This window comes from Stegodyphus dumicola, chromosome 10 (assembly GCF_044657685.1).
Source record: "Stegodyphus dumicola isolate Sdum_Otavi_A_Nest chromosome 10, ASM4465768v1".
NCBI lineage: Eukaryota > Metazoa > Arthropoda > Arachnida > Araneae > Eresidae > Stegodyphus > Stegodyphus dumicola.
This window is the reverse complement of record NC_140777.1, coordinates 159,627,487-159,654,172: the sequence shown is the minus strand read 5'-3', so window position 1 is coordinate 159,654,172 and position 26,686 is coordinate 159,627,487. Positions and strand designations below refer to the sequence as shown.

At 34.1% G+C, this 26,686-nt stretch overlaps 1 protein-coding gene across 2 annotated transcripts in view; it reads right to left on the bottom strand.

The window, feature by feature from the left end:
* The window catches only part of SmB (small ribonucleoprotein particle protein SmB), a 55,118-nt gene that overhangs the window by 3,376 nt on the left and 25,056 nt on the right, over positions 1-26,686 (bottom strand). For both annotated transcript variants that reach the window (XM_085825765.1, XM_085825763.1), the window contains exon 3: positions 22,311-22,416. In XM_085825765.1, coding sequence (XP_085681891.1) covers positions 22,311-22,416 — 106 coding nt within the window. The remainder of the gene's footprint in view (positions 1-22,310; positions 22,417-26,686) is intronic.

Here is a 26,686-nt window from a genome sequence, read left to right as displayed (position 1 = left end):
TAAATTTGTATATTTACTTACTTTAGGCTCTATTTTCATAAACTTACATTAATTAAGATATTTATACAAAAGTAAAAAGTTTCAAAGAAAGTACGAAAGCAAAGTATCGTAAATTATGAGCTAATATACACCAAATGACAAAGAATCTCATGACCGGATAAAGTCGGCCATGGCGCTCAAAGGGTTAAACTGCAGTAAAAATTTTTAAAAAAAAACTGACAATTCATTTGGTTGATACCATTTGCTTGACAGTATTTTTTAGAATTAATACTGAAAGAATTTAAATAATTACTTTCCTCTTTTACCTTGATTTTTATCTGAATCTCCTTTTTCTTGACAACTTAAGAAAAAACTGTGATTATAAATTAATTAAAAATTTCTTAAAATTTAAACTTTCCTCAAAAAGCAAATATAGTTTAAAGATATGGCACTGGGAATTAAATTAAACTGATTCACGCAAAATGTTTTACTTCCAAGATACTTTTTGAAGAGTTTGTGAGTTTCATGTCCTTTTTAATCAAATTCCAATAGCTGACATAAAAAAAAAAAAAAAGAGGAAAGTGTACATCAAATTCTGTTTTCTTCTATTAAAATTCCTACATTTAAGAGCAATATAGGTTGTTTTGGCCTCCTCGGTGATTGCGGTGATTTGTGCCCAGAGGGTGCACCGCACAAAGAGTTAGTTGCGTTACAGAATGTAAGGGAAGCAGACACGCCAAAATGTCGGGCGTATTACCGCTAATTGAGGTAATTGCATCATATCTGTCAGGTGGCAGAAAACTAGTATGATGTATCAATTCACATGCCAGGTGGCAGAATATGTCTATCATGTACATGCCAGGAGGCATAACGCTTGTAAACATGCCAGGTGGCATACGACTTGTAAATAAATTGTAAATAAATGTACAATAAAATATCTTGGTGCAATAGATCAAGGAACACGCATCAACAACCTTCTGATCATTTGGATACGTACATTTTTTTTTTTTTTTTTTTTTTTTTTTGGTGACCCGGATGTGATTTGTGGAGATAAAGAATGGATGAAGAAAATTAGTGAGTTCATGACTGAAAAGCTAGGATTTAACGCGAAGAAATTCAAGGTAGGCCCTTTTTCATTTTTCCAGTTTTTAATAGAATTGTTGAATAAAAATCTTGGTGATTATTATAGTTGATAGAATCTAATGGTAAAATGGAGGCTATGAATAAGGCAAAGAAGTTGTGTACGGTGACGCGTAGCTTAACTACTAAGTTGATGAGTAAAATAGATTCTGCATTGTTAGAAGAGGGTGAAACCACGGATGAGAAATTAAAAGAATTACTCGAAATGTTACTTGAAAAATCGCAGTTGTTGAAACAATACGATTCTGAGATTGAAAAACTTATAATTACGGAACAGGAGTTAGAAACAGAAGTAATTTCCGCGCAGGAATATCAGGAAAGAATTATAAGTTTTAAATGTAAAATTAAGAAAAAACGCGTGTAAAGTGAATCTAGAAATTCTAGTGAGGAAACTATATCTCTGAAGTTGAAAACTTGTGAAGTTAATACTTTAAAATTGCCAAAATTAACGATTACAAAATATTACGGTGATCCTTGTTCTAGGCTTGAATTCTGGAATCAGTTTAGTAATTCCATTCACCAAAACAAAAGTCTCAGTTCGGTTGACAAGTTTTGTTATTTAAAATCGCTTTTGGGAGGTTTAGCTTTAAATGCTATTAGTGGATTAACATTTACTAGTGAAAACTATTCGGTGGCTGTTGATATACTAAAAAATCGTTTTGGCAGAGATGACCTGCTAATTAATGTGCATATGAATAAATTGTTGAGTTTAGAACCTGTAAAATATTCCAGAAATACGGCTTCTTTGAGGAATTTTTATGACGATATAGAAATACAAATAAGGAATTTAAATTCTTTAAATGTTACTAGTGGTTCTTATGGACATTTATTATCCCCTATTTTGTTAAAGTTAATACCTGAGAATTTAACTCTAGAATTCACTAGGAAAAGAAGTGATAAACAAAATTTCGATGTTAATGAACTACTAACGTTCTTGAGAACGGAAGTGGAATGTAGGGAAACATCAATGATGTTAGCGCGTTCTAAGAATTTTGATGTAAATGAAACATCAATACGAAACAAAAGTTCCCATCAAGGTTATCAAAATAAATCTTACATGCATTCTAAAAGAAATGATTACAGTACGAATAAGCAAGGTGCTTCGGTATTAACTAGTCAAAGCGAAACTCCCTCTAAATACTTTCAAAAATCACATTTTAATCCAAATCGAAAGTTCTCTACCACGCCTAAGAAAGAGAATCAAAATGTCTGCATATTTTGTTACCTGCTTGTCATATGAATCATGATTGCGCACTTGATTTAAAGGCTCGCCAAAAGGCATTAATGGATCGAGGTTTATGTTTTATTTGCTTTTTGAAAGGGCATCCAAGGCGTTTCTGTGCTTATAAAGATGAAAAATGCAGACTGTGCAATGTCCAAGGTTTACATAATTCATTAATATGTGACGCCGCATCGAAAGGTTTAGAGATGGATACTTCCAATCAGACAAAACAAACGCCAATCCCTGAAGCTTCTCTTTCGCTCTTATGTAATGAAAATAATAACAAAATTAAACCACCGACTTCCGTTCTTTTACAGACGTTTTCGGCAACAGTTAGGTGTAAAGGAGGGAACGAAAAGGTATTACGTTGTATGCTAGATTCAGGGTCAACAAAGTCATTCATCTTACGAGAAGTGGTTGATTCACTGGGGTTGAAAATTATTAATAAAGAAGCACTTATTATTTTCACATTTGGATGCAAAGATGCAAAAGAGCGCTTGTATGATATCGTAGAAATCATATTGCAAAATGTAAGCCATCCCAGTAAAAAGATAAAAATTAACGCAATAGTCATTGATTCTATAACACTAGGACAAGTAAAAGTTCTTTCTCGGTGGATACGAAAGATGCCGTTTGAGAAGGGAATAGAATTAGCAGATGCTGGTACGAGTGACGAAATTCAAGTATTAATAGGTTCGGATTATATTTGGGAAATTTTAGGAGAACGAAACGTGAAGATTTGTAAAAAATTAGTCGCAACAGAAAGCACTTTCAGTTTTGTGATTCAAGGCAAGGACGAAGGATCAAAGTGTAAGGACGCAAGAGTTAATCATATAACCATTGTAAATGAGGACTTAGATTATGAAAGAGTTAAAAAATTATGGGAATTAGAAGCAATTGGGATAAGTTCGGATAAAGAAATATCTCTATCAGATAAAGAAATTTTAGAGTCATTTGAACGAAATACAACTTACAAGAATAAAAGGTATGAAACTCGATTATTGTGGAAAGAGGGTGTTGAAGGTTTAAATAACAATTATGAAATCGCGAAACAGCGCTTACAATTTTTAAATAAGTTTCAGAAAAATAGCGAGCTATATTTAAAATATAATGAGATAATTAATGAACACTTGAGAGATGGTATAGTGGAATGGGTAGATACGTATTTAAATGGTAATTTGAAAACACGGTATTACATGCCTCATCACGCGGTAGTAGTGCGCAAGCAGAAGGATTCTACAAAGCTTCGAATAGTTTTTGAAGCTTCTTCTAAAAGTAAGGGAAATTTATCACTTAATGATTGTTTGGAAAGCGGACCTAATTTAAATCCTGATTTGCTAAAGATTATCATTAAATTCAGGGTACATTCAATTGCGTTTTGTGCCGACATTCAGCGTGCATTTTTAGAGGTAGGCTTAGCTAAAGAAGATAGGGATTTTTTAAAGTTTTTGTGGATAAGTGAGGAAGGGTCAAATTTCGATCACAGTAATCCCAACTTACAAGTTCTCCAACACAATAGAGTTCCTTTCGGGGTCAAGTGCTCATCTTATTTATTAACAGCTACAGTAAGACTGCATTTAAAAAAGAATGAAGATGCCTACAAAGAGGCATGCAGTATGTTAAAAGAGCTTTACGTAGATGATTTAATTTTTGGGACAGTTAATGTAGCAAAGGCCTTACATTTAAGCAAGGACATGATTTTCATTCTTAGCGAGGCCAGTATGAATCTACGTAGATGGGTTTCAAACTCACCTGAGCTGAATGAACTATGGAAACTTAATGGAATTGCCTCTCGTGAAACATCTGAAGACTCTTTGGTACCGTTGAAAGTTTTAGGTCTTATATGGGACAATGTCAATGATAATTTGAAAATAGATGTATCTCAGTTTGAGAAGTTACAAAATCTCAAAGTAACTAAACGCATCATTTTAGCAGCATGTGGTATGCTCTTTGATTCCTTAGGAATTAGGAATCCATTTACTGTTCGAATTAAACTCTTAATGCAAACTATGTGGGAAAAGGGTATTCAATGGAACGAAAGTGTTCCCCTTGATACAGAATTCATATTTCAGGAATGGTTAAAAGAAGTTGAAAAAATAAAGTTTTCCGAAATTCCCAGACAGTACTTCAGTGATATGTGTTGAAAGTTTATAGAAGTTCACATATTTTCTGATGCCAGTCCCAAGTGTTATGGTGCCGTAGCATATTTTAGATTTAAGAAGAAAAATAAATGTAAAACAAGTTTCATAATGTCGAAATCCCGTTTGGCTCCATTAAAAGGGGTAACACTCCCTAGGCTTGAACTTTTGGGAACATTAATTTCTGCAAGATTAGGTTCGTATTTACAATCGATATTTCCGCAGTTGGATAAGGGAAATATATTTTACTGGACTGATTCCCAAATTTGCATTCACTGGATCAAGGGAGAATGGAAACAATTTGTTAGAAATCGTGTGGTAGAAATCAAGGAGAAAACAATTTTAAACAGTTGGTACTTTTGCAGTGGGAAGACAAACCCTGTTGATAAACTTACGAGGGGGATGGATGCTGAAGCTCTAATTAATGATAGTGATTGGTTTTCTGGGCCACCCTTTCTTTCAGAAGTAGATATTCGACATCACATAAACAAAATGAATACTGAAGCTGACTTGCAAAACGTTAGTGAAGAACGAAAATGTGTTACTTTGAAAACACTTGTGGAATCTACAGAACCGTTACTAAATCTTGAACTGTACAGAAATTTAAACAAAGTACTGGGAATAATGGCTTATGTTCTGCGCTTCGTGAACAACTGTAAATCCGCTCGTGAAAAGCAATCTGGTGTGCTTACCGCCTATGAGTTGCGGAAGGCTTCAGAATTTATTATAAGAAATGTTCAACTTAATGAATTTTCAGAAGAAATTAAGGTTTTAAAGACAGAACAACCGATTAAAACTAAAAGCAAAATCATTTCACTTAATCCACTTCTAGATGAAAACAAAATTTTAAGAGTATGAGGTAGATTAAGAAACGCAGAAATTACTTGAGAAAGTAAACATCCCATTATATTGCCAAATAATAATCACTTCACAAAATTAATGATACAGCATTATCACGAAAAACATTTACACGGAGGGTTGCATTTAATGTTATCCGCAATAAGACAGAAATACTGGATAATAAGTGCAAAGAATGAAATGAAAAAATGCATTTGTAAATGCATAAAATGTTGCAGAGTACGAGCCGTAACATCTATTCAATTAATGGGAGATCTACCTGCAAGTAGAGTGATTCCAAGTAGAACCTTTTCAAAGGTTGGCGTTGATTATGCCGGCCCATTTTCTGTGAAAATGAAAAGGGGAAGAGGTATAAGACCAATTAAATGTTATATCTGTATTTTTGTTTGTTTAGCTACAAAGGCAATCCATTTAGAGATTGCTAGCGACTTATCAAGTGAAGCATTCCTAGCTGCTCTAAAACGATTTGCTTCGAGGAGAGGAAAACCTCAAGAAATAAAAAGTGATTGTGGAACTAATTTTATAGGTTCAAATAAAATCCTCAAGGAAGCAGTTTCATCTGTCCAGTCAACCTCAGAATTTCAAAGGTGGTTAGCAAATGAAAACATAAGGTGGATATTCAACCCGCCAGCTGCTCCACATTATGGTGGTATATGGGAGGCAGCTGTTAGATCTATGAAGCTGCATCTAAAGAAATGTGTTGGAACTCAAATTTTGACTTATGAAGAGTTTCTAGCTCTAATTGCACAAATTGAAGCATGCTTAAATTCGAGGCCAATAACACCGGTCTCCAGTGATCCCAATGGTTTGACAGCTTTGACTCCTGGACACTTTATTATAGGGACTTCTTTAACAGCTGTTCCGGAACAAGATTTAACCGAAGTAGGAGTGTCTCCATTGCAAAGATGGCAACTAAAACAGCAGATGTTCCAAGGGTTTTGGAAGCGGTGGTCTAAAGAGCGCCTGTGCCAACTACAGCAGCGTAGCAAATGGAGACAGCCTAGCAGAAATATTCGTCTAAATGACTTGGTTCTCATTAAAGAAGATAATATGCCTTCATTACGTTGGAAACTCGGGCGAGTAATAGAAGTGTTTTCTGGAAGAGACAATAATGTCCGAGTGGTTAGACTAAAAACTGTGCACGGGTCCTATTACCAAACTGTGTCTTTTACCAGTTGAAGAACATTAACTTAAGTGTTTGTTTCATATTGAATATGTTTTATTATTATTTTCATTTCTTATTGTACTAATAATTTTATTTGTTTGTTCTAGTTTAACCTTCATAGTTAACGTTTCAATATAGTAAGATATAAGATGTTTTGCTAGAAGATTGGTAAGTGTAACATGTAATTTTATACTTTTTGAAAGTTTTTGTATGTTTTCAGTTTCTATATTTTTCATTTACTTGTTTGCATATATTGAAGATTGTATTAAGATGAATGTAATTCATTGGGGGGGGAGGATGTTTTGGCCTCCTCGGTGATTGCGGTGATTTGTGCCCAGAGGGCGCACCGCACAAAGAGTTAGTTGCGTTACAGAACGTAAGGGAAGCGGACACGCCAAAATGTCGGGCGTATTACCGCTAATTGAGGTAATTGCATCGTATCTGTCAGGTGGCAGAAAACTAGTATGATGTATCAATTCACATGCCAGGTGGCAGAATATGTCTATCATGTACATGCCAGGAGGCATAATGCTTGTAAACACGCCAGGTGGCATACGACTTGTAAATAAATGTACAGTAAAATATCTTGGTGCAATAGATCAAGGAACACGCATCAACAACCTTCTGATCATTTGGATACGGACATAGGTCATAGAAGACCATGCTACCAAATGTATTTAAGACATGTTAAAATATATGTTACAAAGAATTTTAAAAGAAATTAAATAATAGCTAGACATTTACTAAACTGCTGATCATCCAAAATGGAACACCATGAAGGAAGAAGCATACAAGCAGTATGAAACTTGCATCATGTGTATACTGCAATGGAATATGAAATGATTATAATTCCAGCGCACATACATACACACATCATGGGCAATTGCAGCATTTCTTACAATCAATATATAAGTGGGAAGACAGCCATTTTGAATAATGTGAATTATTCTCTTGTGAGATTTTTTTTGTCCATGCAGCTTCGGTATGACTTGTAGAAAAACATGAGCATTATTCAAGCACATTTCTGATCATCCTTCTTGGAAATCAGTCATCTGTCAGACATAACAGCCATGTGAATATGGAATCGGTAGATGCAAGAAGAAATGACTGACATACAAAAGCAATTACAACAGCCTCGTCGCACCACTCCATAGGGAGACAGTCATAGTATGCTCATGGCATTGATGGAACACATCACAACCATATCACAACAAATACAGTCTGTAAACACAAAATTCGGTGTCTGCATAAACAATTCGACACTGTTTATAGTACAACAGACTGCCAACTAATCCATTGCTTTGCTTACTTTAAATGGTAGGCAATTACAGTGGTGCACTGAATGGTAGAGATGGCTATCCGAATGATATAATACTGTGCTTTCAGATGAATCATGCTTCTGCCTGTAGTATCATGATGGACCGATTAAAATTCAGAGACACTATGCAGAGATGCTGCTCAACTGTTGTGCTATGCATCATCATACTAGTCTTCAACACAGCATTATAGTGTGGTATTAGATTTCATTTCCACACCACCCTAGTATGCATTATTGGTAGACTTAATAGTCCCTGCTATATTTCCAAGGTTTTACCTTCGAGGCTTGCTTGCGGCCACATTTCAAAAGAACAGGGAGTGACCACATGTTGCAAGCAATGTTCAAGCTTTCTTCTTGGCCCTGTTACCCTGCCCTGCCAATTCTCTAGAACTACTGCCCAACAAATATGTCTGGCCAATGATTGAAGAACACCTAACCTGGCATACTGCACCAGATAAATGTTGGTTATAAGTGCAAACAGTCAAGTGAAAGAAGCTTTCCCTAACAGCACATCCAAAGCCTAGCCGCTTTCACTTAATACTGCAGTATTAGCTTAAGACTACATGCTGCAGTAGTATTAACTTAAGTAGTAAGTAATACTGTAGTGTATGCTTAGTTAATACTGCAGCATGCATGGTCAACAACACCTCCATGTTGTTGACAAACATGGAGGTAGCACTCATTACTGATTTTCTCATCTGTCTCACTTCAAAAATGGCGGATTTTAAATCAATTAACATTGATAATATTATGTAACCTCTGAAATAAATTTGACTTTGCATTTCTTGCCTTTCCTCATATTGCATTTAGATGCACAGCAGTGTATTATCAAATTAGCAAATTTTCACGAAAAATATGCATCATGAAAATTTCAAGAAAAGGCATGTTTTAATCAGTGATTTCAGAATGAAATGTAATGAACGTACACCGAAATTAACTATTCCACTTAAGCCCCTCCCACCACCCAATGCCTGATTTGTTTGGAAGTGCACTTATTTTTCACCAACACCATTGGCTACTCAAATCATGGACCAGTTTGCTCTGCCCTTACAGACTGACACTCCTCATCCATTTGGAACTCCACCATCAAGCAGTATGCACACCCTACGTTATACGTCCTGCCAATAATTACTGTACAGCAGTTTGCCAATTGCCATTACATTCGACATCGTTCTGCAGAGTAATATATATGGAAACTTATCTACGCACCTTACGAGAATTTATTCTCACTCAGAAATAAAATATGCTACAAAATGCCATGTAATTGCTACTTAAATTGTTATACTCAGGACGCAGCTTTAGCCCAGGAGCCTGGATCAAGTGACTTTTTGTACCCAAGTCTTCAAAGTGAAATATATTGCCATAAAATTAGTATCACTTTAACATACAACAATAGGAATGTGAATATCTATCATGATTTGTAACAAGAGCAATGGTCTCCAATAAAAAATAATGATAAGACGGTTGTGCTCATGAATTATAATCAATGCAACAATTAAAGGCAGTAGAAAATACAGAAGATGATTACACATTTTTTTAATGATTTGGGGGCCAATTAATGTCCCCCCCATATATGTAAATAATGTTAGTGAAATGACACTAAAATTAATTTTAGTGAAATGAAGAAATTGTAGTATCTTTTGTATAACGTAACATGAAAAGTCTAAAGAGACGAAGCTCTGCCAAAAAAATTAGATTATAGGGACAAGTCTATTTAACATTGAGGTAAACTGTTATCTTGCTAAATTCTCAAGATATCGGTAAGTTGGCAATGGTTTTTCGGAACTATTTTTGTTGCCCAATTTGGTGAGATTGCTCAGTTGCCAAACTTAGCAACCATTTGCATTATTTTAAGTCCCTGTATAAATAATTGATCCCTACATGTAATTGTAACCACATATGCTTTCCAGTAATTTCAAGAAATAGAAGATACTAGATTTCTTGATGGCTGGGGAAAAACTATATAAGCCCAAAGAGAGCATCAATTCTGATTTTAGTTCAGAGTTGAATTCACAGTACTGAGAAATCTCCACATTAGCTTCGCTCTTTAGAGGTGTTTTGCATCGAGCTGTGTTTAACTTTCTCGGTAGTTTGAAGTAGTAACTGCATAACTGCCCTCTGTCATGTTGATACAGAATAGTTTTGAAGAAAGTTCCAGAACTGTAAAGAACTATAAGTTTGCATCATGCTTTCCATGATAGAAGGGCTTTTTAAAAACCTTCTGGTATATTGGACTTTAATACCTCTTCCACTACTTTCCAGAGTTCATTAAGAGTGGTGGGTTTATACTTGGAAAGAGTTCAAGAGAACAAAGGCCATATGTGAAACATTAGCAAGAATAAAAAATGTGTACATGCAATATCAGTCTTCATTTTTCAAGGAATGTAGTGGTACTTTTCAAAGTATGACTTGTTACTTTGTGTTGATGAAGTTTCACTCTCTGAAAGTCACTGGAATAAAGAAATTGTACTTCTGTAAATATCAGAAGTAAAATTTTCACATCAAAGTTCACCGAGTTGATTTAAACATATTTTTCTGCTCTTATTTTGAACCACTCATTGTAAGATAATCGTGCAATAATCATAAAATCCTCACTCAAACTTCCAACTTCCTTTTCATTGAAGACACCAGTTTTATACATTTTTTTCTCTACATTTTTGATTATAAGTAGACCTCCTTTTCTTGCAGTCATTTAGACAAACCTATGCTTTATCAAGGATCACAATGCATTTCCATTTATCTCTTGTTAAATAATTTTCATAAAGGTTCTACAAATTCTTCTGCACTAAGGCACATGCCTTGGCAAAAGCTGGTGAACATTGTTTTTTAGCTTTTTTAAATTGTTAAATCTTGATTTATTATTGCTACAGATGTAAAGTCATTGCCAATTTCTTGATACATAGCCAATAATGCATATCGAACACTATTAAGCTACGCTAAAATTATACTCTACTGATTCTAAGGAATTTCAATTAATATATGGCAGATTGTGCTGTTCCTTAATCTTTTAATTTGATCCAACTTATTATTTTTTGCAGCGTGTTATTATTACAGCATTTTTATGATAATTAAAGCTTGAGCATTCGATTACATTGAGAAGAGTTAATTCTGGAGTTACAACAGGATCTACAAAATGAAAGCATGTTTCAATGTCCCTTAAAAAAAAGGGAAATTGCTGCAAAAAATCAAAATTATCCATCTCAAAATTATGCGAGGAGCATGGCATTGGAAAGTCAACTGTATATGACATAAGAAAAAAGAAAAAGGAACTTTTTGTGGATTCCGACACCCCACTTGCAATGAATAACAGAAAAATCGTTCATTATGCTAGAAATGATGATCATGACAAAGTAATGATTGAATGGGTCAGAGAGCGTGCAGCGAGGGCATGCTGCTGATGGGTCAAATACTACTGGCTCAAGCCAAAGTGAAAAATTATCTCCAGAATAAACTTACAATGCTGATGAAATTGGTCTTTTCTGGCAATATGTACCCCGAAATACCTTAACAACCCCTACAGAAAAGGTTCCAACTGGTGTCAAAGATTCCAAAACGAGTCTAATGTGTGAGTATGTGCAAATGCACAAGTGCAAACTTTTGGTAATCTGAAAAAATACACAACGTCGAGCATTTAAAGGAGTAATGATTTTCCCCATTATATATCGTGCAAATAAAACAGCATGGATGACACAAGAATTAATGAATGATTGGTTTGAAAATCATTTTATACCCGATGCTTGGCAACATTTGAATTCAAATGGTTTACCTGATGATGCAAAAATTGTCCTGATTATAGACAACTGTTTGGCTGACACTTCACTTGAAGTTTTAGTGAAAGATAATGCTTTCCTCCAAATTGTACAGCTGCCATTCAGCCTATGGATATTGAAATAGTGTGCGTGCTGAAGCACAAATATAAAGTAGCGTTTTTAAAATCCATGCAGTAACGACTCGTAATAAGCACTGTGGAACTTCAGCACCTCCTATTTCCACTTATTATTATTTTTAATATTTAATATAGTGTGCCCTTTAGTCTTTAATTCTTTCTTTATCCTTTTATAATACATAATCCTTAAGCTTAATTTCAGTAGCCATCCCTCGCTCTGTGAAAAAGGTACGAAAGTCTTTCTTTGGAACTGTGGGCTTCACGGTTCTAGTGACATGGTGTTTGGCTGTTCTGCACATGTGCACACAGAAAGCAGCACACGAGCCGGGCAGAGAGAACAGTACTGTCGCTCGTGCAGTGCTGAAATTCTGGCATGTTGTTGAAAACATGATTTCTTTTTACTCTGTGCGTGTGGTATTCCTCCACAAGGTGGAACTTCATCATACAGACCATAAACAGAGTTCATGAAAATTTGCAACCTTTAAAAAATTGCCTTACTGAAATTCAATCAACATCAAATGCAGATCAAACTATTGCAAAAGCAGCAGGAATTTAAAAATATCTAAATGATGATAATTTCAAGTTTTGGTTAGAGCTTTTTTACCAGATGCCTCATGTTGAAATAATATACAACTAAATGCAATCCAGAGAAATTAAGTGTGTTTAACCCCTTCGCGCCGACTGTCACGTCTACGTGCCAGCAACGAACACACTCACTTCCCAGCCGACACGCAGGCGTGCCAGAGCATTTTCTCGTTCATCCTCGACTGTCATGTATTTGTGCCAGTGCCCTGGAACGTTTTAAAAACTATAATTTCTGCCACAAGATGGCACTGTATGTCCATATGGTTTCAGATACATGTACATTAGACCTTCTACTCGAAATGAGAGAAGCATGACTCACATACACGTGTTTTTGATTATATAAACAAAAGGGGAAATAAATGTTTCCGAATGGTGTGATTTATGACATCTCTTTAAATTCGCACGTGGTAGTTGTTTATTGTAAGTAGAGAAGTTTTATTTTCGCTAAAGCGTTGGGTATTTCGATTTAAATTAGATCTTGTTAGACGTGAATTCTTTCTGTTTTTAATAGAAACAGACCAAATAAATATTTCTTAATAGAAAATTTGTTAGACGTGAATTCTTCCTCTTTTAGAAAATAATTAGATCTTGTTAGACGTGAATTCCTTCTGTTTTTTCCGTTGCAATCACACCAAGATCAGCAGAATCATTAAATCCGCTCATATTAACTGAAAGACATTTTCCAAAACTTTGTTCAGAAGAGACTGATAAGAAAATGAGACGACGATGCTTCGTTTATTCACATTCCCGGAAAAACCCTCCAACAAAACGGCAAATGAGTTATTACGAGTGCAAGGAATGTAACGTAGGACTGTGTGTAGATCCCGTAACGTAGGACTGTGTGTAGATCCCTGTTTTCAAATTTTTCATACAAAAAGAGAATTTTAAGTAATATATTTAGTTTTCAGATGTATAATGTTAAAAGTCATAAAACGGTGAGTAATGAAAATAAAATGTGTAAAATATGCATTTAAACAAGAAATAAGGTAATTAAAGTATATATAAAAATATCTATCAAGCATAAGCCATTTAAATACTCTATAGAGCATTATTAAACAATGGGTTGATACTTCGGAAATTTCATGGATTTAGGCTTAATAGCAAAAAAGCCCCGGCCCTGGACAGACGCTCGCATAAGACACTGCCGGCCTCGGCGATAAGCGCACGTTTGCGCTACCCGGCGCAAAGGGGTTAAAGTTCACGAATATATAACAAATTTCTAAACTGCTATTTTAGAATTACGAAACTCAAAGTACTGTGAGAATTAGAATTTTTCAAAGACACTGATGGCAGAAGCTAAGGAAATATGTGACTTTATACTATGTATTGATATAAAGCACATATATTCTTCCATTAAACATTTAGCAGCTGCTAAATTGCTAAGCAAGAAATGCTTCGCTAGTTTTAGAAATGAGCATTCTACAGAAGAAATAGTACTGATCACCGAAGCATATCCAATGACTGACAAAGAAAGCTTGAAACTGAACTAAAAGTATTCTATTCTAGAACTGATATCCATGAATACTACAAATTAATTGAGCTACTGAAATTTATCTTCGAAAACAATCTAGATGATGTTCTTAGTGAAATTGCAAAACTGATAAAAATTCTCTTGAGAGTTCCCATGTCTACATCAGAGGCAGAATGCTGCTTTTCATCATTGAAAAGAATGAAAACTTTTCTAAGAAGCACTAGGAATTTGGAAAGACTAAATGCGCTTGCTTTGCTTTCAATAAAAAAAAAAAAATTTCTTTAGTTGTCATCCACAGATCAAGGAGAAAATCATTGATCTTATCGTACAAATTAGAACAAAAAGAACAGATTTCATTTTTAAATGAATAGACAAAGACTGAACTGTAACAAATTTAATTAAAGTAATTAAGAAATGTTCAATTTTTTCTTGTAAGATTTCATGAAGTTTCAAAATAAATTTTCTTTTTATACATGTTTGTTTCCTTTTCGACAATTTTAAAACAAAGGTTAAATTTTTTTGGAACAGCAACCCCCCCCCCCAATTTTAGCCATGAGCTGCCACTGAATCCATGTTAAATTTCCTGAACAATGGCTAGACTATTCAAGAATTTTTGAAATATTTTAACATAAAATCTGCTGTGTGGAGCATAGCAAGAGCGTGAGAGGATGTGTCTCTAGATAATTTTAAAAAATGCTTGGCATAATTTATAGCCAGCTATCATTATTTCACTGTGAGGATGATGAAGATGATAGGCGTGAATTTCAAGGTTTTTGGATATCGCAAACCAAAGGTGAAATTTTCCAATTAATGGATTTTGTAAAGAAATGTGAAGAAGCAGTAATAAATGAAGATGATATAAAATCAGAAGTTTTAACAGAAGTTTTTAATTGCGATGATAATGCCCCAATCATCAAACAATTAACGGACAGCGAAATCTGTACTAGATCCAGAAAATAATGCTACAAATAATGAAGAAAGTGACAACAAGGTTATTGAAAATGAAAAAATTCCGATAGCTAAGTTAGTCAGAATTCTCGACATAGTATTTGAACAATGGAATTTTATAACTGAAGAAGAAATTGTCTGTTTAAAGAATCAAAAAGAAATTATAAGAACAAAAAACGAAGCAACTTAAACAACTTACATTGAAAGACACGTTTAATAAAATAAACAAATAAATATTAAGTGAGTTTTTTTTATATATATTTGGATACTCTTTAAGATTATAAATATTCATTACTTCATAAATCCGGATTTTATATTTTTAATTTTATAATTTATGCCATCTTACTAGATTTAAATTGAAGATCTGGATTGATCTGGAAAACTCCCAAATCCGGAATTGCCGAAGTCCCGACGAGTCCAGATCTCAGAAATTATTGTATTCTTAAATATACAGCTTGTTTTTATGCAACATTTTGAAGGATGAATAAATTTAAAGGTTGCAGATGGTATTTCTCATTTTTAATAATAAGCTGTTGCCAAAAATGTTTATTCCAAAACATTTGCTCTTTTAAAAAATCTTTATCAAAGTTCTTCTAAAAATGTGTAAACACTTTCTGTAATTCATTCATCTAAGCTTTAAATAATCTACCAGTTTCCCCAACGTTGATAAAATGTTTTTTTTTTTTTTTTAAATCATTGTCAAAACAGTTTTTCCTCTCTTGAACTGTGGAAGCCATGGGTGGAGGAGGGTTTTGTCCTTCTCTCTTCCCCTTGTCTTGTGTATGTACATAAGTTCTTCTGCCTTCACTCTTCATACTGTGGCCAGTGTACAGGCGTTGAAAAACTTTTTTTTTTTTTTTTTCAAGATAATAACTTATTGTAGAAAGCATAAATTAAAGTAGCTGTTTCAAATAGCTCATATTCTTCAACCAGATTTGCCCACACGACAGAACAAATCAGATTTTTCAACAGTTGCTGCTAAATAAATAATTATTTGCTGCATAGGTGTGTTTTTATAAGTTAAACAACCAAAACTAGTAGTTAGTTATGAGTGAACCAAAACTTCCTAGTAATTAGTTATGAGTTAAACAACCAAAACTCATAGTTTCAAATCAATGCCTAATCAAAAACAGTTATGGCAACTTCCTCCACATCTGCCTTGCTTACATTTAGTGGAGAGATTTCTAAAAATCTGCACTTCTTTATAGACCAATTAAATAGTATCTGAATTAGAAAAAATGGCCAAATGAAAAGAAAATAATTACCGTAATTTCTGGAAGAAAGGCCGCATCAGCGTAAACGCCGCACTCGAGAAAAATGGCGGGGAAAAAATTTAAATTACACAGAAACGCCGCATCAGCATAAATGCCGCAATAGATTAAATTGCGCATGACATCGTCGTGGGCCGTATAGATGCAAAAACTCAACCTAAGTCCTGATATATGACATACCAGTTAAGAAAAATGCATGAAATGAAACCATAACTCAAAAATAAATTAAAGGTAAGAAGTGTATAGCTTCTGTGCTGTTTAGAGACATTTTCAAAAATTTTCCGCTCCCTTCTTACTTAAAAACTATCCAACAAGTACTTGTACCCAAACTGATGGGATCTGTATTTGGCAGAATGCCAAGAAAAATCCATTCATGCTGAAGGGGAAATACGTCAGAGTTCGTTATCGCGAGGCAGGTGGAGCCGTGTCCGCCTTTGAAAAAAATTGCAGAAAAGGCAGGGGTGGGGAGAGGATGGGTCCTGGAAGATTCATCGAATAGCACAGAAGAGAGACTATTCAAACTGATGAGAATGTTGATTTGAAAGGGGGAAGAATGTTATTGTTCTGAGATCTCGTTTAGGGTGAATAAGGCATGTAGGTCCGTTCAAGGGAAAGAATGCAAACAAAATAATGTTTGCAAAAAGCAACTGAGTGGTCTTTTGTGTGGGAATAGCACCAGTCTATGCACAATGACAAGGCCATCCAAACTATGTACAATGACCATCGTAGGAAATATTTTATTTTTAGTGCACCTAAACGCCGCATGAGTAGAAAAGCCGCACCCGCTGAAAATTTAAGTTTTAAACACGTAAACGCCGCGGCGTTTCTTCCGGAAATTACGGTAATATTATAAATTAATTTCAGAGATAAAGCTCTTGAACTTTTAATTGATGACCCTAGAGTGGCCAAAGAAGATCAGTCTGAAAATTTATCAAAATTGTTGAAGAATAAGTTTGCAAAAGTTGAATCCTTTTAAGCAATGTGACAAAAATTTTGAATATATCCCAAAAATGTAATCAGTTGGTTAGACAATTAGCTGATCATATAGCTGCAGTAGCTACAAATTATATCAATGAAGAATCAGTTGAGAATCCTAGTTTGAACAGACTTAAAAGTAATATGAAGCTCACCAAATTTCTTAAGACTCTCAGAGCTGACTTTAGAACTGAGGTTAAGAAAAGTCAGGTCCATCCTTTCATTTGACAATGCTGCTGAATTCGCAGAATATACAGAAAATGTATTAAATAATAAAAAATATATATATAGTTAACAATATATATATATTTCTAAATTTGTAGAACAAAATTTAGAAATAAATGCATTTTTTAAAGAATTGAACGTGAGAAAATTACTCAGGAACTAAAAAATAAAGTAAGTCAACTTTCTTCAAAAATTCCGATAAGTACTTATGATACAAAATCATTCATAATGGTTCTACATTTCATAACAAAGATAGATTTGAGAGAATATTCTGTCACATATGCAATAAAAATACTTAACAACAAATTGTCGGCATTTTTATAAATAAGATAAGTTCCAGAGATAATATAGAGGACAAAATTATGTTTACAACACTAGTAGAAGAAATTATCCTTACAGAGGTAATAATCAATATAGAAAAAATTACAGCACTACAGCAATCATTTAAACTAGTAAAAGGTTCTTGGCAAACTTATTATAACAAGAATTTGAGACCCCTTGCGAGAATTCAAAAGTTCTGGAGGCATAAAATGTATCAAAGTATAGTAGGAATGCTTGGTGGCTGCTTCCATTTACATTTGGTTAGCTGCAGGCTGGTCTAGGATGACTAAGGTTATGGAATTTTTAAAAAATAAAAAATATATAAAATACTCATTTATACTACTAAAGAAAAAACTAAACTCAGTGGCGTAAACAGCCCTAATGGGCCTGCAGTGCCCCAAAATCTGCTTTCTTGACCGTGAGCCCAGGGTGCGTATTGGTTTGGTTCGGTTGATTAGATTACGGCAAAGCACTTGAGACTATCTGCCTTAAGCGAGGGATGCCTTCGTGGAGGACTTTTTAAGGAAAACTGGCTTGTATACATGTTACACATTGGGAAAACCACGAAAACACCCAGGCAGCATGCCTGTTCGCAGGATTCGAACCTCGGACCAAACTACCAGTGTTCAGCAACGTTACCGCTTGGCCACTGGTGGGCCCCGGGGTGCGTAAACATATGCCCTGAGCAAGTGGTCAGCTTGGTCGCAGGACACCCAATGTTTAGTCTCCAAGCGAACTTGGTACTCATTTTATCGACCCAAGGGATGGAAATGATGAACGGCTGAACTGACCTTGCCCAGCCCGGGTTTGAACCCTGGACCTGTGGTGCTACTGCACGATGTGCTAGCCACTGCGCCACTGAACACTCATTACAACTACACCAAAAAAATATTAAGAACACCTCAGCATAGCAACAAGTAAGAGGCTAGATATGAAATTCTTGTGACTTAAACAGCTGTGAGAAATCATTGATAATTAAAGGGAACGTGTAGATTAAATAATCAATGTAAGCAATAATGCAAACAATTAAGAGATAATGAGAATTTTACATATGCATTGACACTGTATGAAAATTGATTCATAATTAAAAGGTTAAAAAATAATTACTGATTGTGTAACACATATTTACATGTAATGCTTAAAAGAAATTGTAAAAGATATAAACAGGTTTGAATAAATTATTTTAATGAAATACTGTATAAAAAATATAATTTTTACGCATTACACTACAAAGTCCGAGATCTGGACTCGTCGGGACTTTGCCGATTCCGGATTTGGGATTTTTTCAGATATTAGATCATCAATTTAAATCTAATAAGATGGCATGTAAAAATTATAAAATTAAAAATATGAAATCATGATTTATGAAATACTGAAGCATTTATGACCTAAAGGGTACCAAAATTTACAAAAAAAGTGTAATATTTATTTACTTTATTAAACATTTCTTTGAATGTAAATTGTTTAAGATGCTTCTTTTTTTGTGCTAATACTTTCTCTTCAATTTTACATACAGGCATAATTTGTTGTTGTTCAGTTATAGAAATCTACTATTCAAATTCTGTAGTTGCCGAGTTGAGAATTCCGACTAACTTGTCAATCGAAATTTTTTTGTTTTCAATAAACTCTCTGTCACTTTCTTCACTATCAGTTGAGGAATTTTCTGGATCGAGAACCATACTACGGATTTCGCCATCCATTAATTGATTGATGATTGAGCATTTTCATTGCAATCAAAAATTTACATTATATCATCTTCATTTATTACCACTTCTCCACATTTCTTTACAAAATCCATTAATTAGAAATTTTCACCTTTGTTTTGCGATATCCGAAAGCCTTCAAATTCGCAACTATCAGCTTCATGATCCTCAACATGAAATATAGTAGCTAGCCATAAATTATGCCAAGCATTTTTTAAAGTATCTGGAGGGACATTTCCCACAATCTTGTGATGCTCTACACAGCAGGTTTTATGTTAAAATATTTTTAAATTCTTGAATAGTGTTGCAATTATTCAGAAATTTAACATGGATTTTAAAAATGCTACTTTATATTTGTATTTCAGCACATGCACTATTCCAATATACATAGGCTCAATGATGGATATACAGTTTGAAGGAAAGAATAACACATTACCTTTCACTAAAACTTAATGAATGAAACATTAAATGAAATATGAGCCGAACAGTTATCTACAATCAGGACAATTTTTGTGTCGTACGTAAACCAACCGAATTCATATTTTGTTGAGCCTCAGGTATGATTTTCAAACATATCATACATTAACGCTTGTGTCATTCATGCTCTTTATTTGCATGATAGATAAGGAGAAAACCTTTACTCCTTTAAATGCTTGAGGTCATGTATTTTTTCGATAACGAAAAGTTTCTACTTGTGCTTTCCTGCAGCTAAAATTGTTAGTCTAGCCTGGGAAACTTCGACACCAGTTGGAGCCTTTTCTGTAGAGTATGCCACGATATTTCATGGTAAATATTGCCAAAAAAGACCAGGCTCATCAGCGTTGTAAATTTGTCCTGGAGATAGCATTTCACTATTAATGAGTTCAATGAATTAATCTGCAAATAGTTCAGCAGCTTCAGTATCACCTGAAGCTTTTTTTACCTGAAATTTTTAATTGCTTATACCATGGCAATTTTTAAATTTGGTTAAAAAACCTGTCGAATATGTGCACTCAGTTTTTAAGTTCATTTCTTCATGAAATATTTTGGCTCAAGCTATTAACATTGGACCCGTCAATGGCATGCCCTCGCTGTGCCTCTGTCTGCCCATTCAACCATCACTTTGTCATGACTCTCAATTTGAACAGAGCGAAGAATATGTCTGTTATTCATTGCGAATGGGGTGTCAGAATCCACAAAAAATTCATAAAGTTCCTTTTTCTGTTATGTCATATACAGTTGACTTTCCAATGTCACACTCCTCACATAATTTTGAGACGAATATATCTATATCATTTTTTTGTTTAATGGACATTGAAATATGCTTTCGCTTTGTAGATCCTGTTGCAGCTCCAGAGTAAGAAGCTTTTCAACATAATCAAAAGTTCAAAACTTTAGTTTTCATAAAATTGCTGTAATAATTATAACAGCAGGCCAAAAAAAAAAAGAGAAAAAAAGAGAGAGCTGGATCAAATCAGGAAGTTAAGGAACAGCACAATCTGATATATTAACTGAAATTGATTGGAATTGAAAAAACAAATTCCTACAAAAGCTTATTGAGGACAGGTGCCAGATATTTTGTCGCCTGATGTAGTCTCTGCAGGTTATAAATTTTGCTACCAAGCACCTTCCTAAGCTCTAAATTTTAGCTGCCATTTAATTTTCGATCCCAGTGCTTTCCCAAAATTCTAAAAATTTTATCATCTCTTAATTTTGTAGCTGTGTTTCTTTAAATGACAGAAATTTTGTCTTTCCTAAATTCTGCCGGCCAGTGGGGTCATATGAGCTCTGGTGCTGGTTCTGGGTTTAAGTGAATAAAAAAATCAGTTATTCTTAATTCAAATAGAACTAAATGTAATCTTTTGGCTTATGAGTATCATTAACAAAATCTATTTTTAGCATATGGAAAGAAATTTTTGTTAAATTTTTCCTTGTCAACATTTAATACATTTAACTTAAATCTGTAATCATTGCCAAACATAATGTCACCATTAAAGGTTTTCATATTACTTGGTATTCAATTGCTAATATTAAAAAAAAAAACTGCTTAGGCATATCACTGCATGAGTCATTAGTCAAGTTGTCATGTGTTGATAAATATATGGTAATGAAAGCAAAATATAATAAATAATGACTCGCCAGGTTTGCGTCAGGGATTAAAATGTGAGTAGTTATAAAATGAACAATGTTTCTATGTAGAATGTTTCGGTTTTAGATATATGCTAAGCAGATATGCAACCAAATTATTGATCACACAAATTTATGCTAAAATGACCGCTTCTTCAATAACGAGGTATTTTTTTAATCCTGAAGTGAAATTAAAATTATGGATTCTCCATGTTTTATTATGGCGGAAAAATTAAATGCACATGCACAAAGCATTTAAAAAATTCCCAAAAAACATTTTCATTAGTGGCTTTCAGATTAGTCCGGATTTTAGATTATTCTGGATATTGGACGTCTGGATCTCGAACTTTGTACTGTAATTCCATTTTTAAATTATGACTTACATATGTAGCAGGTTTAACAAATATGTAGTGTCAAGTGATGAACGTGAAAATATAGTGTAGTGCTAAGTCATGAGTCCACCAAATTGTAAAAATTTAATGCTGTGGAAAAGTTTAGTGCCAGATCACGAATCTATCAATTTGTGAAAATACAGTGATTAATTATAAACCTGTAGTAACAACTCACAAATTATCCAAGTGAAAGTACAATTTCAGTATGTTCAATGTGTGTTCAGTATGGCAAAACAATAAGGCATCCATTTTACAGTAACAAATATCAATTAACAATTCATTTATTTGCTCTGGCTATTATGTAAAAAATATAGCAAAAAATGCCTAAGATAATTCAAGAAAGAAAGATTCCTGCCTAATGATGCTACAAAAAATTCTCGAGAACTCCTATTTCTTTAAATCAACAAATCTCAATAAAGTTGAAACTTCAATGTGGCTTTTTGTCTCTCCAAGAACAGAAAGTCATGCATCTTGCCAACAAAGAAAATATATGAAAAATATAATGAAATACAGAAAATAAAATGAAAATAATTGACCACTCTTAGTAGGATTTGAGATGAAGTTCCATAGAATTTTCAACAAAAACAACAATAATAATAATACTTACCAACTGGTGCAGTTCCCACAGGTGCTGCAGGAAGCCCCCTTCCAGCTGCTCGTCCAAGGCCAGGTCCAGGTGTTGCTCCAGGTATGGGAACTCGTGGAATCCATTCCTAGAATAAAATTTGAAATGTACCATATAAAATATACTTAAAAAAAATCAACTGATAAATTCATAACTTAAATGTAAAATTACAAATTAATAAAAATTTCATTATTACAGGGTTGCCACTCAAACAGGAAACTGAAATTCCCTGACTTTTCCATGTGTGTTTTAAGAAAATTCCAGTCAATCCGCGTAATACACATTGGCTGTGCTAAGAGGTAAATTAATTATGGTACCACTTGAAATTAGAATCTGCTAATGAATCAGCTAAACGAAAGAAAAATCTATTTAATAATATTTTATACAGTCAAAAGTTGTTAATTCAGACACCCATAATCCGGACCTCAAAGCTACGAACTTTCTGCGCATACGTCGCTTTGATGCATGCACATAGGAGTTTACGCATGCGCATCGAAACATACTTTCGCTTTGTAGATCGCATAGGCGGATAGGCGTTTACGCATGCACATAAACGCTCATTTATATCCCTACTCACATTTTAATCCTTGATGCAAACCTGGCGAGTCATTATTTATTATATTTTGCCCTTGGACGCATAGGCGTTTACGCATGCGCGTAAGACCTTTACGGCTGCGCATATGCGTGTGCGCATAATACGTTTAATGTATAACGGACGGTATAAGCTAAAATTATGAATTATCTATTTCAGTTAATGTTGCAGATTGCGTTGTTCCTTAATCTTCGAATTGGATCTAGCTTATTATATTTTGCAGACTGTTAGAGCACTTTTATAAAAGTAAGCTTGAACTTTTGATTATGTCAAATAGAATTTCCGATGCTGGAGCTTCCAAAGGATCTACAAAGCGAAAGTATGTTTCGATGCCCATAAAAAAAAGTGAAATTGCTGCAAAAAATGGATAAAGGCATGAAGAAAGTGACAGAGAGGTTAGTGAAAACGAAAAAATTGCGATTGACAAGTTAGTCGGTATTCTCGGCACAGCAATGACAGAAATTGAACAGCGGAACTTTGTAACGGAACAAGAAATTATGTCTGTTTATACAGAATTAAAGAGAAAGTATTAGCACATAAAACAAAGCAACTTAAACAACTTACATTGAAAGAAATGTTTAATAAAGTAAACAAATAAATATTAAGCTTTTTTTTTTTTGTAAATTTTGATACCCTTTAGATCATAATTGTTCTTTATTTCATAAATTACGGTTTTATATTTTTAATTTTATAATTTCTGCATGCCATCGTACCAGATTTAAACTGATGATCTATAATCCAGAAAAATCGATAATCTGGAATCGCCGAAGTCCCGACGAGTCCGGATTAACGACTTTTGACTGTATTTATTTAGTAGCATGCATAAGCAAAAATATGTGCATTAAATTCCGTGATGATATGTAATCATACTGCTTGAATTAATTTCAGGATTACGCAGAGAAAATTTCCTGAAATTTGAAAGTATTATTTTTACTAATACATAAAAAATAAATTTAGAGAGAAGAAGGAACATTAAATGACACAAATAACATTAAAATAAAGATAATTATTTAGAAATTGAATTAGAATAATCAACGATACTTTGCAAATATAGTTACATTAAATGGTTAGCCTAGGTGACTAATTACTATTTTTTTATTTTACTGCAAAATGACAAATAAGGCATTTATTTAAAAAAAGGGGGGCTTAAAAAGATTTTGCAGTAAAATCCTAGTACAGTACAAAGTCCGTAATCCGGACTCGTCGGGACATTAGCGATTCCGGATTATAGATCGTCAATTTAAATGTGGTAAGATGGCATGCAGAAATTATACAATAAAAAATATGAAACCCTAATTTATGAAATAAAGAGCAATTATAATCTAAAGGGTATCAAAATTTAAAAAAAAAAAAAAGCTTAATATTTATTTGTTTACTTCATTAAGCATTTCTTTCAATGTAAGTTGTTTAAATTGCTTTGTTTTTTGTGTTAAATGTGCATGCGTAAACATTAAACGTGCACAAGTTTGTGGCTTTGAGGTCTGGATTATAGATCATTTTGGATTACAGACTTTGTACTGTATATGATACAGCCTTGGCACGATTTTGAAAATTGTTGCTAACACCGAAATGACCTGTTTACTGCTCATCATCATATTCCCAAATTCCGAGTATACGGTACATGGAGGCTACCTCCATGGTACCCTAAACTAGGATTAAACTGATTTTATTTTTTATTATACCAGAATATTTTCTTTAGTTCAACATGCACTGCATATGTGCATGGGAGTCTCTTGATACTTGAAGCTACTGGAAACCTGACTTGACTTGTGTTGAATGGAAACAGAGTGACAACGCACTTTTATCTGCGTCAGATAAAAAGTTCTGGAACAACAAAAAGATGAGAAGAAGAATCGAGATGGTAGAATGGGATGTTTCACTTAGCAGCCATCAGTCGGCAAAGAAAGATGTAATGAATTAAAATAGACATGCAGTGTGAAAAAAAGTTGGATCAGTAAGGTAGTAAGTACTTCAAATAATTAACAAAATGTTAGGTAAGAATAACCGAAGGATATTTGTGTTTTTCTCGAGGAAAAGATGAGCATCGCAAAGAACTGATACAGCTGTTTGGATGTAACAGTACAAAAAGGAAAAAATTTGTTGCAAGATTTTTTATATAATTTTGTATAGTATCAATTTGAAGATCTCTGTGAATATATGAATTTGGGATGAACTAGGGTGCATTAATAATTTCACAATGGGTTTTATTTAGAATAACTTATATCTTTTTCATGTGGGCTTTAGCAGCGTGTCCCCATACCGGACTGGCGTAAAGTAAAGTAGGTCTAAGGACAGACTTATTAAACAAGTTTATTGTTGATAGTCAGATTGCTATGCTTGTCGAGGAGAGAACGCATAGTAGCTATTGAGATATTGAATTTCTTGACAGTTTCGTGTAAATGTTGCCGGAAACCGAGTTTTTTTGTCAAGTGAGAGTCCGTGATACTTCACTTGATCCGTCCACTGAATATCGTCGTCAAAGAAAATGGAATTAAGTGGAAGGAAGTTTGTTTGTAATTTTTTTTTCTGAAAATAATGGCTTCGGTTTAATAATGGTCAGTGTTAATGGCCATTCTCCACAGTGTCATCCAGTTTTCAAGAAGCTCTAAATAGTTTTGTAGAAAAATTTGTACAGTATTGATTGTTGAAGCTTGAATTAGGATAGCGGTATCGTCGGCAAATAAGGCGATAGTAATACGAGATTCTTTTGGAATGTCTTGAGTATAAATATTGTAAAGAAAAGGAGAGAGAACGAAGCCTTGAGGGACGTGTGGAGTAATATTTCTTGTAGTTGAGAGGGTATTTCCAATTTTGACAGCAAAAGTGCAATTTCTGAGGCAAGAAGCAGTAAATCGAATAAAGTGGTTCGGAAAATTGAGCTGAATTAGTTTGAATATACGTCCTTGGTGCAACACTCTGTCAAAAGCTTTGGCAATATCTAAGAAAATTGCACTGGTAGGAAATTTGCAATCGAATCCATCAGTAATATAATTGATGACAAGGAGAAGCTGATGATTGGTGCTGTGCAGATGTCTAAATCCAAATTGTTTATCAGGAGTATAAGAGCTAGGAGGAATGATTCGATTAATATAAAACAGAATAATTTTTTCAGCAATTTTAGAAATTTGACTAAGTAAACTGATAGGCCAATAATTTTGGGGTAAAGTAGAGCTTTGATGAGGCTTAGGGAAGACAACAACTGCATGCTTCTATACTTTGGGGAAGTAAGAGGGCTTGATAACTGAGTTAATTATTTTAGTTAAGCACAAAATTGCATTAATTGGAAGATGCTTGAGTGCTTTGGAAGAAATGCCATCACATCCAGGAGCTTTTTCAGTTTTTAAAGAGCTAATAAAATCCGCAACAATTCTCAGAGAAGCGAGAAAGGGGAAATTAAGTGGTCCAGGGCTATTAAGGAAAGAAGATACTGTGCTATTGACTTTGATGATATGATCATTATCATATGGGAAAGCACTAGGCGGTGGAGGTATCTTCAAGAATGTCAGCGAAAGTATTGGCTTTATCTTCATCAGAGTAAACAAGTCCATTGCAACCATGAAGTGAAGGAAGCTGCTTGAAAGGCTTTTTGAATTTATGAGCAATGTCATAGAGAGAATTGTCTTCAGGAGCAAGAGTGTTCAAGAAGTTGATCCACTGTTAAGATTTAAATTCCCTAATATCTTTTTTAATGGTCCTTTGAATGTCCTCTTTTAATGGTCCTTTGACATTTAGGTGAGCTTTAATTCTTGGGTCTCTAGCAGATAGC